At 39.6% G+C, this 13,945-nt stretch overlaps 1 protein-coding gene across 5 annotated transcripts in view; it reads right to left on the bottom strand.

Annotated features, from left to right (window-relative positions):
* LOC132241127 (glycine N-acyltransferase-like) overlaps window positions 1–9,556 on the bottom strand; it is a 53,906-nt gene extending 44,350 nt beyond the window's left edge. For 3 of the 5 annotated variants that reach the window (XR_009454455.1, XM_059709264.1, XM_059709262.1), the window contains exons 1-3: window positions 9,270–9,556; window positions 6,019–6,155; window positions 4,831–4,926 (exon numbers count right to left, since the gene is read on the bottom strand). Coding sequence is in view for 4 of the 5 variants with exons in the window: in XM_059709264.1 (XP_059565247.1) it covers window positions 4,831–4,908 (78 nt within the window). In the remaining variant the exon portion in view is untranslated. The remainder of the gene's footprint in view (window positions 1–4,830; window positions 4,927–6,018; window positions 6,156–9,269) is intronic. The other 2 variants (XM_059709265.1, XM_059709263.1) reach the window with 1 other exon arrangement.
* Window positions 9,557–13,945: the final 4,389 nt, after the last annotated feature.

Raw genomic sequence — 13,945 nt, 5'->3', positions numbered from 1 at the left:
ACCTAACCCTACAGCTCAAAGAGTTAGAAAGAGAGCAACAAGAAAAGCCCAGTCTAAGCAGAAGGAAAGAAATAATAAAGATCAGAGTGGAGATAAATGACATAGAGACCAAAAAAACAATACAAAATATCAACAAAACCAAGAGCTGGTTCTTTGAAAGGATAAACAAGATTGATGAACCTCTAGCCAGGCTCACCAAGAAACAAAGAGAGAGGACACAAATAAACAAAATCAGAAATGAAAGAGGAGAAATAACAACAGACCCCACAGAAATACAAAGGATTGTTAAACAATACTATGGACAACTCTACTCCAACAAACTAGACAACCTGGAAGAAATGGACAAATTCCTAGAAAAATACAACTTTCCAAAACTTAATCAGGAAGAATCTAAAAATCTCAATAGGCCAATAACTATGGAAGAAATTGAAGCAGTCATCAAAAAGCTTCCAGCAAACAAAAGCCCAGGACCAGACGGCTTCACGGGGGAGTTTTACCAAACATTCAAGGAAGAACTAAAACCTATCCTCCTCAGGCTATTCCAAAAAATTCAAGAGGAAGGAACACTTCCAAGCTCATTCTATGAAGCCAGCATCACCCTAATACCAAAACCAGACAAAGACAACACAATGAAAGAGAATTACAGGCCAATATCCCTCATGAACATAGATGCCAAAATCCTCAACAAAATCCTAGCAAATCGGATCCAGCAGTACATCAGAAAGATCATATACCATGACCAAGTTGGATTTACCCCAGGGATGCAAGGATGGTACAATATCCACAAATCAATAAACCTGACACATCACATAAACAAATTGAGAGATAAAAACCACATAGTCATATCAATTGATGCAGAAAAAGCATTTGACAAAAATCCAACACCCTTTCTTGATAAAAACTCTCAGCAAGATAGGAAGAGAAGGATCATACCTCAACGTAATAAAAGCCATATATGACAAACCCAGAGCCAACATAATAATCAATGGGCAAAAACTAAAACCATTCCCCTTAAGAACAGGAACAAGACAGGGATGCCCCCTCTCACCACTCCTGTTCAACATAGTACTGGAAGTACTAGCCGTTGCAATCAGACAAGAAGAAGAAATAAAAGGCATCCAAATTGGAAAAGAAGAAGTAAAACTGTCCTTATTCGCAGATGACATGATACTGTACATAGAGAACCCTAAAGGCTCCATCAAAAAATTATTAGACTTAATAAATGAATTCGGCAATGTAGCAGGATACAAAATTAATGTCAAGAAATCTATGGCATTTCTTTACACCAATAGTGAACTTACAGAAAGTGAGACTAAAAAAGCAATCCCATTTACCATCACACCAAAAAAATTAAGATACCTAGGAATAAATTTAACTAAAGAGGTAAAAGACTTATATGCCAAAAACTACAGGACACTGAAAAAAGAGATAGAGGAAGACATAAACAGATGGAAGAACATACCATGTTCATGGATTGGTAGAATCAACATCATCAAAATGTCCATATTACCCAAAGAAATCTATAGATTCAATGCAATCCCCATTAAATTACCAATAGCATATTTCACAGATCTAGAACAAATGCTCCAAAAATTCATCTGGAATAAAAAAAGACCTTGAATAGTTGCAGCAATCCTGAGAAAGAAGGACAAAGTAGGTGGAATCCCAATACTAGATATCAAGCTGTATTACAAAGCCACTGTTCTCAAAACTGCCTGGTACTGGCACAAGAACAGACATATAGACCAATGGAATAGAATAGAGAACCCAGAAATCGACCCAAACCACTTTGCCCAATTAATATTCGACAAAGGAGGCAAGAGCATACAATGGAGTGAAGACAGTCTCTTCAATAAATGGTGTTTGGAAAATTGGACAGATACATGCAAAAAGATGAAACTAGACCACCAACTTATACCATACACAAAAATAAACTCAAAATGGATAAAAGACTTAAACGTAAGGCAGGAAACCATAAAAATACTAGACAAATCCACAGGCAGCGAAATCGCAAACATATGCCGAAAGAATTTCTTCTCTGATAATGCTCCTACGGCAATGGAAACTAAAGAGAAAATAAACAAATGGGACTACATCAAAATAAAAAGCTTTTGCACAGCAAAGGAAACCATCAACAAAACAACAAGAAGGCCCACTGCATGGGAGAACATATTTGCCAATGATATCACCAATAAGGATTTAATCTCCAACATTTACAGGGAACTCACGCAACTTAACAATAGGAAGATAAATAATCCAATAAAAAAATGGGCAACGGACCTAGGTAGACACTTTAGAAAGAAGACATACAGAAGGCCAAAAGACATATGAAAACATGCTCCAAGTCACTAATTATACGAGAGATGCAAATCAAAACAACAATGTGGTACCATCTCACACCTGCCAGAATGGCTATCATCAACAAATCAACAAACAACAAGTGTTGGAGAGGATGTGGAGAAAAAGGAACCCTTCTTCACTGCTGGTGGAATGCAGACTAGTGCAGCCCCTGTGGAAAACAGTATGGAGTTTCCTCAAAAAACTAAAAATGGAACTCCCATTTGACCCAGTGATCCCACTTCTAGGAATATATCCCAAGAAGCCAGAAACACCAATCAGAAAGGATATATGCACCCCTATGTTCATAGCAGCACAATTCACCATAGCTAAGATTTGGAAACAGCCTAAGTGCTCATCAGCAGATGAGTGGATTAATAAACTGTGGTACATATACACAATGGAATACTACGCTGTGGTAAAAAAGAAGGAACTCTTGCCATTTGCAACAGCATGAATGGAACTGGAGAGCATTATGCTAAGTGAAATAAGCCAGTCAGAGAAAGGTAAATACTACATGATCTCACTCATTTGTGGAATATAGAGAACTACATAGACTGATGAACAGGGGCAGATCCAAAGACAGAGAAACAGCGATCAAACTATCAATCCCCAGAGGGAAAATAGGGGAGGGTGGGGGTAAGGGGAAGAGATCAACCAAAGGACATGTATGCATGCATATAAGCCAAACCAATGGACATGGACAGCAGGGGGATGAGAACATGAGTTGGGGGGGAGGTTGGGGGTTAATGGGGGGATGAGGACACATTTGTAATACCTTAACCAATAAAGAAATTTAAAAAAAAAGAAAGACACATCTTGAAAATGCCTAAAGAAAGTTGTCATATTTTTCATGGTGAAGGGACTGGAGTCCGTGTTGATGAAAACACCTTGGTGGCTGCGGTGACTGGCAGTGGCTGCAGCAGCGGGGTGATGGGGCTGGTGCCTTCCCCTGATCAGCCCAGTCGCCTCCCACAAAGAGAGGCAAGACTGCGGCTTAGGCCCACTCCCCAAGGGGGGCAGGGAGCGGGCCTAAGCCATCAGTAGGACATCCCCTGAGGGCTCCCAGTATGTGAGAGGGGGCAGGCTGGGCTGAGGGACCACCCCCCCTCCCCGCCCCCCAGTGCATGAATTTCATGCACCGGGCCCCTAGTCTTTTATAATTTCCTTAATTTTGTTTGCTTTAGAGTTAATTTACTCATTTTTTTTGCTAGTTTTAAAGGTGAAAGCTTAAAACATGGATTTGAGAACATTATTCTTTTATAGTACAAGTACTGAATGCTATATATTTCCCACTTATCCTTGCTTAAATTGCATCCCAGAACTAGAGATGGTGTATTTCCATTTTCATTACAATAAAGTATTTTCTAATTTTTTGTATGACACTAAAGCATGATTTATTTAGAAGTGTATTGTATAATTTCTAAATATGTAGGCATTTTCCAGATACTTCTCAGGTTTTGTTAAATTTTAAGTTTAATTTCATATTGTTCAAGGATATACTTTATATTATTTCAATTCTTTAAAAAATGTTTTTAAATATCATCTATCTTGGCAAATGTCCAATGTGCATTTAAAAATAATATGTATTCCACTGTTGTTGAGGGAAATATTCCATAAATATCAGTTAGTTCAAGTTGGCTCATAGTATTGTTCAGCTCTTCCATATCCTTACAGGTTTTATGTCTATTCTCTAAATCATTGAGAGGGGAGTGTTGGAGTCTTAAATTACATCTGTGGGTTTCCCTATTTCTTCTTTCAGTTCCATTAGTTTTTACTTCATGTACTCTGAGTCTCTGTACACATTTTAGCATGTTTTTGTCTTTTTGGTGAATTGATAGCTTGGTCATAATGCAATGACATTTATCACTGGTAATATTCTAGTCCCTTTGCAACATATATTATTGCAAAAAATAATAAATAAATAAACAACCAAAAAAACCCTCTCTCTGATAAAAGATCATGTTCCATTTCTAAAACTAAATTTCTGTGTCACCTCAAATTGAACATAATACATTTGGTATTGACAAAATAGAAATTGATCTGTTACTAATTTCAAAGAAGAATCATAATGGTTAACCTTTCATCAGTTACTTGATTGTTTAGAAAAAATAATTTAAACATGAATGTGTTAGTTACAGCCAATTTTGAAATTCTGGAAACACTTCCATTGCTATCTGACATTACTCTTAGAAGGGCACAGGGAATGATCTTGGGTCATCACATAGCAAAGATCATAGTGGGTTTATATCATAGCGTTGCCACTCACTACTGGTGTGGTTTTGGTCAAGCCATATAACTGAGCCTCCAGATCCTCTTTGGTTACATGGATATAATATACCTGCCTGGCAGCAAGATGATGTGAACTATGTGAGATGCAAGATGAGTGAGTGCCTGGCATAGAACAGGTGCTCAGTGAATGCTAATTCTCTTTCCCACCTTTTTCATAGGCAGTCGCTATTCCTTTTTTCCCCTAGAAGCTTCCAATCTCACCTTTAGGGACTCAGGGAGGAATTTCCTCAAGGATTTCTCTAGCATCTGTAGCAATTGTGGGCCTTGTAATTGGAACATCTTGGCAGGTACCTTATCCTAAAGAGGGGATCAAGAAACATCAAGGAATGAGAAGTTCTAGAAGACATATGGAGACACAAAGCAGACAGAGGAGGAGTTCTAACTAATGGTCTGGCCTTTATCCCAGTCATTTCACTGGTGCCCATTCACTAACTCTTCACCAACTCTAAGGAAGGATAAGTCTGGCAGAAAGCACAGATGCCTCTTTATGAAATTATTTGTACTGTTTTTAAACTTTAAAAAATATTTCTGAAATTATTATTTTGATTTTTACATCATCCAGCATTCCAATAATTAAGGATTCACAGAGATTAAGAAATATATTCTCTAAGCATGAATGACCATCCTTTGAGATTAAACTTCCATTAGAAGTTATATGACATAGGGCAAGTTACTTAATTCCTCTGTGCCTTGGTTTTCTTCTCTATAAATGACAATGACTATAGTACCTGCACCACAGAGTAATTGAACAGTTAAATAAATCAGTACATGTAAGCTTCTTAGAACAGTGTCTGGGACATGGTAAGCACTCAATTAATGATTATAATCAGTATCCTGATTATACTAATGATAATGATTATTATCATTAGTAGAAGCAACATTTAACCACACTGTCAGCCAAAAAGTCTATTGAATGACTCTTTTTCTATACAAGAATTTGTGATGAGGTTTAAATGGGGGAGAATTCATGGAATCTGGCATATGGTAAATGAGACATTTAATTTTAAATCTTTACAGGGTGCCTGGCATGGAGTAGTACTCAGTATGTGTCAGCCATTTTTATTATTGTTATCACTTTAACTTAAATAAAGCATATATCTTTTCTTGCTTCTAGAGCAAAAAAAAAAATAATAATAAATTAAAGAGCCCTTATATAGGAGACAAATCAATGATGTAATGAAACATTTTCCAAACTCAACCATGTGTTAGAGCCATCTGAAAAAATTAAAATTACTTAATCCTGGTTCTGGTATATTATTATTTAGAAGTTCTTAAGGGAATATGAGATGTATAATTATATATTTTTTTAAAAGTTCTCTGGGCTATTTTTATTACCGTTGTTCAGCTTAATTGAGATATAATTTACATACAGTAAATCCTCAACAATACCTTTCAAATACGTAAAGCAAGAAGACTTGTAGAGCTAATTCTCAAAGTTGGCCAAAATGCTGGGGTCAAAGTGTATTTCAGTAGATGCAATTCTTTGGCAGATGGACAATTTTGAATTTTACCCAAGTCCTGTTATCCTGGAAAACATGAATGATTAAAGAATTTCTTCCACCGAATTTGCATTTCTGAAATGGCTCACTGCAAGGAACCAGCCTTCCCCCATTTGACTTAAGACACATGGTTGTCCTCCTTGTTTACCTCTAATAAAGCCAGATGCTGATGCTCCAAATTCCCAGTGTTTGTCTCATGAATGATTAGCTAACTGTGAATCCCCACTGATATTTCAGAACAAACTGCTTGTTAACCAAACTTGAGTTCATTTTCTCTCCTTCCCCTGGACTGAGTCAGCATATAACCCCATTCTTAGTCCCTACCAAGAAGAGGCTGAACTCAGGGTAAAACATTCTCTGAGCTGTATGCATCCTGCCTCTTTTGCATTTCTCGCTTCCTTGGGGATTCTCTCTAGACCTGTTTACACTTCCTTCGTTAATGGTTAGCAAACCGATCTACCAGGACAAAGTTCTGTTGTGCTAACAAAGTGTTAGCGGATTTAACTAAACTTTAAGCCTCTCTCCTCTACACAGGACTGAACTTTGACCCACACTCAGCCTGGGTCCAGCATTGGCAGCAGAAGACCACCCTTGGCAGAAAGATACTCCATGTGTCTTGCTTATTCCTTTTTACAAAAGAAGTTCTGGGGTTCTCCTGGTTGAACTAGTCTCCCTCCCTATTATAACAGTCCCCTTTCTCCTTCTTGCAATAATCCTTTCAAATAAATTCTCTCCTTACTTAAGTCTAGAGTTGTTTTCTATTTAGCAATACTTTGGCCCAGCTTCATTATTAGTAAATGGACTTGTGACTAGCCTGGAAATCTAAGTATTAACCTGTTTATTTATTCATTCACTCCATAAACACTGATTGAGACTTTTTATTGAAGTTATTAGGGTTACATTGGTCAATACAATTATGTAGGTTTCAAGAGTGCAGTTCTGCAATACGTCATCTGCACATCTGCTCAGCATCCAAAGTCTAGTCTCCTTCCAACATCATTTATCCCCCATTTACCTCTTCCACCTGTGCCACCCCAGTTCCCTCTGGTAATCACCATACTATTGATTGAGAACTTGACTATTGTGGCTTTGTAAGGTGTACTTCAGCTTGGCTGGACTATATTTCCTGGAATTCCCTTTGGATTTTATGGGATTCTATGGGGGACTTACTTGGAAGGCAGGATGGAGCCACAGGCTTTTTGTAGCTGACTTGGCGACATGAGGCAGTGGCTGGGCTGGCAAGGGTTTCACTGTCCCCTGGGTTTGCCTTCACCTTCACTGTCATCAGCTGCATAGTGTTCAGCTCCCTAATGAAGAAGCCTGGCTTCTGCAGGGTACCCATTCTCCAAAGGTCAAAGTCAGCAAGAATTGATGAGGTTTCTGTTCCTGTGAGGGCCAGCTTGTGCTGTGGGTTTAGCTTGTTCTTATTCTCTTCCACTTTAAATTAATTTCTCTTTCCCAACTACCTCTTCTAGTAATTCAGTCTTCAGCAGCATATGGGAAGAAACAGCCTACCAAAATTGCTGAACTACCACACAGAAGTGCAGACGGCTGAATCCTGTGACACATCTACTTCTGCTTCTCTTTGAACCCTGACTGAAACACACAACTCTGATCAATAATCTGAGCAACTGTGAGCTTAGAAGACACTTGAACAAACTACCTTTTAAGAACTCACAAACTAATAAAGGAAATAAAACAGGTACATAACTAAAGAAAATGCCCCTAAATTACTTCATATATGTGCTGTGGATTTGATGACATTTTGATACAGCCTTTTTTATGGGGGACATTTTGATGTGGTCTGAAACAGAAATAACTTTTCTTTTCAATTTTATAATTAAATTATATTAAAAACTGATTAACTTAGCGTATCCCCAATCCTTACCTCTTCTTGAACCTTATCCCGTCCTTAAACCTAAGGGTGAGGTGTATGTAGTGTATATTACTACATAATATGAAGAGCATTTGTCTGTTTTGATTTACTGCATCAAACTGGGATTCTCAAGGTGATTGGATCAAGCATGCTGACTAAAAATGGTGGACAAGGAAAATCAAGAGTTTTGCCTAAACTCTATGAGATTTTACAAGAGGGAGCCATTACTTCTAAGTGGAAGTTTATAGGGTTCTCACGGGAGAACTGGGGAGGAGGATGGTGTTAGTTGCCATATTCCTGGGAAGTATAGGCTAACTCTCTCTGTTAGGAACTATGGAGAAAAGTATTCTTATGAGGCTCCAATTGTGTTAAAACTTGGATTTGCAAACCCCTGTAGATATCAGGAGAAAGTCACTGCTGTCTAGATTCATTTATCTACCTACTTTAATGACCATTTAAGGTTCACCCTTGTTCTACTTTTGATGTCCATGAACTTTTGTGAATTAATATTAACAGATGGGAAAGTACCGCACACAATTTGTTTCTCTTTATAAAGATAATTTACATAAGGAATGGCCATCATTATTTTACTACTCTAAGACCCATTCACATGAAAGTTATGATATTTATGGTGCCAAATAGGAGAGTCTTAAAATGAACATGAAAAAGTTAGGAAAATTACAGTTCAGCTGAGATTACTAACATTACATTTATTATCTATGATTTTAAGTTAGCAATTAATCTCATCTGCATTTTAATCCTTGCACTAGACTATACCTTCTCCTTTTGAAATGTTAAGCAGGGAAATTAATTTTCCTAGTCATTATTTATCCAAGGGAAAAAAAGCTGATTATCTTAGAATGTTACCAAGGATTAAAGAAGATAACGTTTGTATAGTATGTCTACAAACTGCTATATAAATGTCACCTGAATCAGCATATTCCTTCCCAAGGGCTGTTACATTTTCTGCGCAACCAATAGCAAGTTCCCAATTCTTCTCACATTTATTTACCAATCCAAAGCAAAAGCCTGACTTTAGTCAGTCAAGAATTTCTCACAGAACTAGGGTACTGCCCTATACACCCTAGGTTCCTAATACAGGTTCCTCAAATGGAAATGCTTTCTTTTCCCCTGCAGAATGCTCAACACAAATGAACCAGAAATTTTCATGCACACCCAGCAGTAGCATTCGGAATCACTCCCCTACAGAGGGGAAGCAAAAGGAGACGAGGGGTCCCAGAGCAATGATTCTCCCTTGTTCTCACCTGCAAAGCTGTTCTCTCATTCAGTCTCTGCAGAGATCCTCGGGGAAAGACAAGAAGCAGCAGATTATTCCAGAAGTTGAAATATGTCCTCTGAGTATAGTGATCTTGAAAAGTGTACTTTGATCTGATTCCTCCCCCAACAGGTGAGTTGAGGTTCTTAATAGAACCCGTGAAGCACGCTGTGGAATCTTCAGGCAGCAGAGTGTGAGATGGAGAACCTCCCCCTGGGTCCTATGTTCAAGGACGTGGCTCTGTCATCAGGTTGTGCCAACACTTTATTGACCTTTAAACTTTTAAACAAAAAAGTTATAACCAGGAGGATTAGATGTAGTGATGTTTGCAGTGTCTCCAACATAAGTGCTTTACTCACCCACCTGCTCCCAGAATGTGCCCAACTCTCCTCATTCATTTATCAGTTCAGATCAGAAACCTGCAAGAAAATGCTCATAGTGCCTAACAGGTTGCTTTTACAGAGTAGGTGCCACATGTATTTTCCTTTGGTATATGGAGTTACTGAACATAACACAATAGGAGCATTTTGATTTGTGTCACTTAAGTGGAGAGGATTTCAAAATCAATGCCCATCTTTTGTCGGGGAGGAGAGAAGCACAAGTTCTTACCTGGGAGCTGTCTCCACACCAATCTTCACAGGTGTCCCCAGAGACAAATGAGAATGGAAGACTTCTCAATAATGCAATTACATTTTAATGCAGGCAGTTCAACAGGATCTAACAGAGTGCATTTAAGTATGTCTCCTCCAGAAATTGCTGAGCTGAGGCTTGCAAGGTGGACAGTGCACAAAGCAAAATCTTATGGTGTCAGCTCTCATGAAATCCAACCCTTCTTCTCTGGGTTCAGGGTGAAGGAGCTGGCTCTGCAAGATTCAGAGGCTGAGCTACCCCCACCAAATGCCAGGTTGCTCTTTGCCCCCACAGGCCCTGCTATGACACTACAATGTGTGTGAAACTACCAGGCCAGATACTGGTAGGAGAGTAAGACTGTGTAGACAATACTTTCTTCTCTTCTCATTTTCAATAAGAGCAAGATTGTAGTAAAGATATAGATGCTATCTGATTTATAGAATCTGATCTATTTTCTTATACATATGCAGAACAGAATATCACATGTATGGAGTGACTAAAACTGTTAGAACTCTCCTTTTTTAGTGTAAGCACTGCCATCTCCACTGACCATTCTGAAGCTTCAGATAAGCATCCTAAATATGACTCAATATAGGCACTTCTTAGTTTCACTTTTTTAAAAAAAAAGTTATTTTAATTGATTTGAGAGAGAGAGAGAGAGAAAGGGAAAGGGAGAGAAAGATAGAAACATCAATGATGAGAATCATTGATTGGCTGACTCCTGCACACACCCCACCAGGGATCAAGCCCACAACCTAGGCTTGTGCCCTGACTAGGGAATCTTACAGTTACCTCCTGGTTCATGGGTAGACACTCAACCACGGAGCCATACTGGCTGGGCTTAGTCTCACTTTTATAAAGAAGAACACGGAGGCTCAATATGGCTGAATTAGATAGAATTTATTTATTTATTTATTTATTTTTTTTGAAAGTTTTTATTTTATTTATTTTTATTTTTTTTAATTAAATCTTTATTGTTCAGATTATTACATTTGTTCCTCTTTCCCCCCCCCATATCTCCCCTCCTCCCAGTTCCCGCCCCACCCTCCTCCCTCACTCCCCACCCACTGTCCTCATCCATAGGTGCACGATTTTTGTCCAGTCTCTTCCCGCATCTCCCACACCCCTTTCCCCCCCAAGAATAGTCAGTCCATTCCCTTTCTATGTCCCTGATTCTATTATAACCACCAGTTCATTCTGTTCATCAGATTATTTATTCACTTGATTCTTAGATTCACTTGTTGATAGATGCATATTTGTTGTTCATAATTTGTATCTTTACCTTTTTCTTCCTCTTCCTCTTCTTAAAGGATACTTTTCAGCATTTCATATAATCCTGGTTTGGTGGTGATGAACTCCTTTAGCTTTTCCTTATCTGTGAAGCTCTTTATCTGACCTTCAATTCTGAATGATAGCTTTGCTGGATAAAGTAATCTTGGTTGTAGGTTCTTGGTATTCATCACTTTGAATATTTCTTGCCACTCCCTTCTGGCCTGCAAAGTTTCTGTTGAGAAATCAGCTGACAGTTGTATGGGTATTCCCTTGTAGGTAACTGAGTTACTTTCTCTTGCTGTTTTTAAGATTCTCTCTTTGTCTTTTGCTCTTGGCATTTTAATTATGATGTGTCTTGGTGTGGTCCTCTTTGGATTCCTTTTGTTTGGGGTTCTCCGCGCTTCTTGGACCTGTAAGTCCATTTCTTTCACCAGGTGGGGGAAGTTTTCTGTCATTATTTCTTCAAATAGGTTTTCAATATCTTGGTCTCTCTCATCTTCTGGCACCCCTATAATTCTGATGTTGGTACGCTTGAAGCTGTCCCAGAGGCTCCTTACACTATCCTCGCATTTTTGGATTCTTTTTTCATTTTGCTTTTCCGGTTGGGTGTTTTTTGCTTCCTCGCATTTCAAATCATTGACTTGATTCTTGCGCTCCTCTGGTCTGCTGTCGGGAGTCTGTATAATATTCGTTATTTCAGTCCGTGTATGCTTAATTTCTAGTTGGTTCCCCAACATAACATCGAGGGTCTCATTAGTTTTCTTGTAGATCTCATTAAGTTTATCGGCGGCTTCTAAACAGTTCTTGAGAGACCTTAAAAGTGTGGTTCTGAACTCTATATCTTCCATTGACAATTTTGTCCTGTTTCTTTGTCTCCACATTTTGTTATGCTTCCTTGGTGCACCCCCTAGTGGTCTTTGCTCGCAGTCTTATAGTTAAACCTTGATTGTTGTAGCTAATACTAGGGAGGGTTTGACCTCCAGGCCAAGCGGCTATGAGAATCAGCTGTGTCAGCAGTGAGAGAACTTCTGTCCTCTAGGGAGGTGCTAATCTAGCCTTTGCCTGGGGCTATCCGGCAAATGCCTCTGTGCAGGGCTTGGGCAGGGCGGGTCGAACAGGATCAACAGCGTGGGCCGGAGAGAGCAGTTATGGCGGCTCTCAGTCCTATCCCCAGGGGCTCTGCCTCCCTGAGTCCCAGCACCCGCTGCAAAGCTGGGAGAGAAAGCTGCACTTGCTCTGACCGAAGCCAGACAGTCCCGCTTCTCCCGTTTGAGTCTGGGTCCCTAAAGACTCACCTGTATCTGGAGCTCAGAGTCTGCGACTCCCTCCGACTGAAAACGCCAACCGCGCCCTCCGCCGCCAGCCCGCTCGGCGCACTCCGCACCTCAGAATTTGACTTCAGCACTGCGCCTCCTCTGAGTGTCCGTATGCGTTTCTCTTTCCTCCTAGTTGTAGGACTTCCACTCAGCCGGCGTTCCTGTGGTTCTGCGTGATGTCCGTTCCGTGTTTTAGTTTCACTTTTGAAGTAGTTGTTCAAAGCAGCAAACTCCGGCGTTAACCTATGCCGCCATCTTGGTTCTCTCCTCTGAATTAGATAGAATTTAAACCCAGAGACTCTTCACTCCAATGTGCTCACTGCCTCACATTAACTCTTGCTCTACCATTCTCAGAAAAGAAAGGGGAATTCATAGAAGTGATATTTTGAATATCAAAGCCACTGTGTGAAACAACTAACAAGGGAAGTTTGACACTATCTCTATCTTGTCCTCGTCACATTAATCCTTGCTTACACATTAGTTTCAGTGTGGAGGCAACAAGAGTAACTCTAATCAGAGGAGCAGAGACAGGTGTAACTGGTGTCCAGAGAGAAAGAAGAGCTTAAGTGCTCCTTCAGTCCATGGATCAGCACAACACAGGTTTCCATATATTTTTTCTGCCCTTTCTAGGAGTCTCGTCCCTCCTAGACTATTAATTTTCAATCTTATCTCCTGGGTTAAAGTCATTATGATCATTTATTACTCTTTCTCTAAAGCCAAAGGCCAATGAAACTATTCTGTCACTATCAATAGAGTGGGCCCCTTAGTCCCAAGTAGTGTCTGTTTCTCACTAAAGTTGATTACAGCAAAAGAGTGGGATCCTTCTGTGCCCAGTACCTGAAGTCAGACTCCTAGTCCTCTCTCTCCTTCAGCCATCACCTGCACTCAGTCACTCAGAAGATTCCAGGGCCTCTACCCCCAAGCCTTGTATCTTAAACTAGTTTCTCAACCTCTCCAGGTTGTTTCCCCAGCTGTCAAGAGTGCTTTCGTACCAGATAACCAAGCATTGTTCTGCTCTTCCTTGACTCTGTGCTTTTATCCTTGCTGTGTTACATGAAGTAATGAATGTAAATTTTCTTGCATTCTTTGGGATAAGGTACAAGGAAAGGGGTTCAGGAGCTCTGGTGTCAGTCTTCATCTCTGTGTTTTTCCCTGGGTAATGGAGTGAGGTGCTGGCAATGATGATAGAAGCAGCCTAGCATAGTGGCTCAGAGAGAGAACAACGGGGCCAAACTAACAGGATTGAGATCCTGACTGCATTACTTACCTACGATGTGACCTTGGACAGACTTTTCATCTTTCGTGCTCTTTTTCTGTATATATAAAGAGCAGTAAATAATAATACTTGGTAGGGTTTTGAACTCTTCCTGTGCTCAGTTTTGAGGTATCAGAAACGAACAAGTGTGAGAAAGATATGGAGAAATTGGGACTTTTGTGCACTAATGAT

The sequence above is a fragment of the Myotis daubentonii genome, chromosome 9, assembly GCF_963259705.1.
Source record: "Myotis daubentonii chromosome 9, mMyoDau2.1, whole genome shotgun sequence".
In the NCBI taxonomy this organism is placed as follows: Eukaryota; Metazoa; Chordata; class Mammalia; order Chiroptera; family Vespertilionidae; genus Myotis; species Myotis daubentonii.
This window is presented reverse-complemented; position numbering and strand designations above follow the sequence as displayed.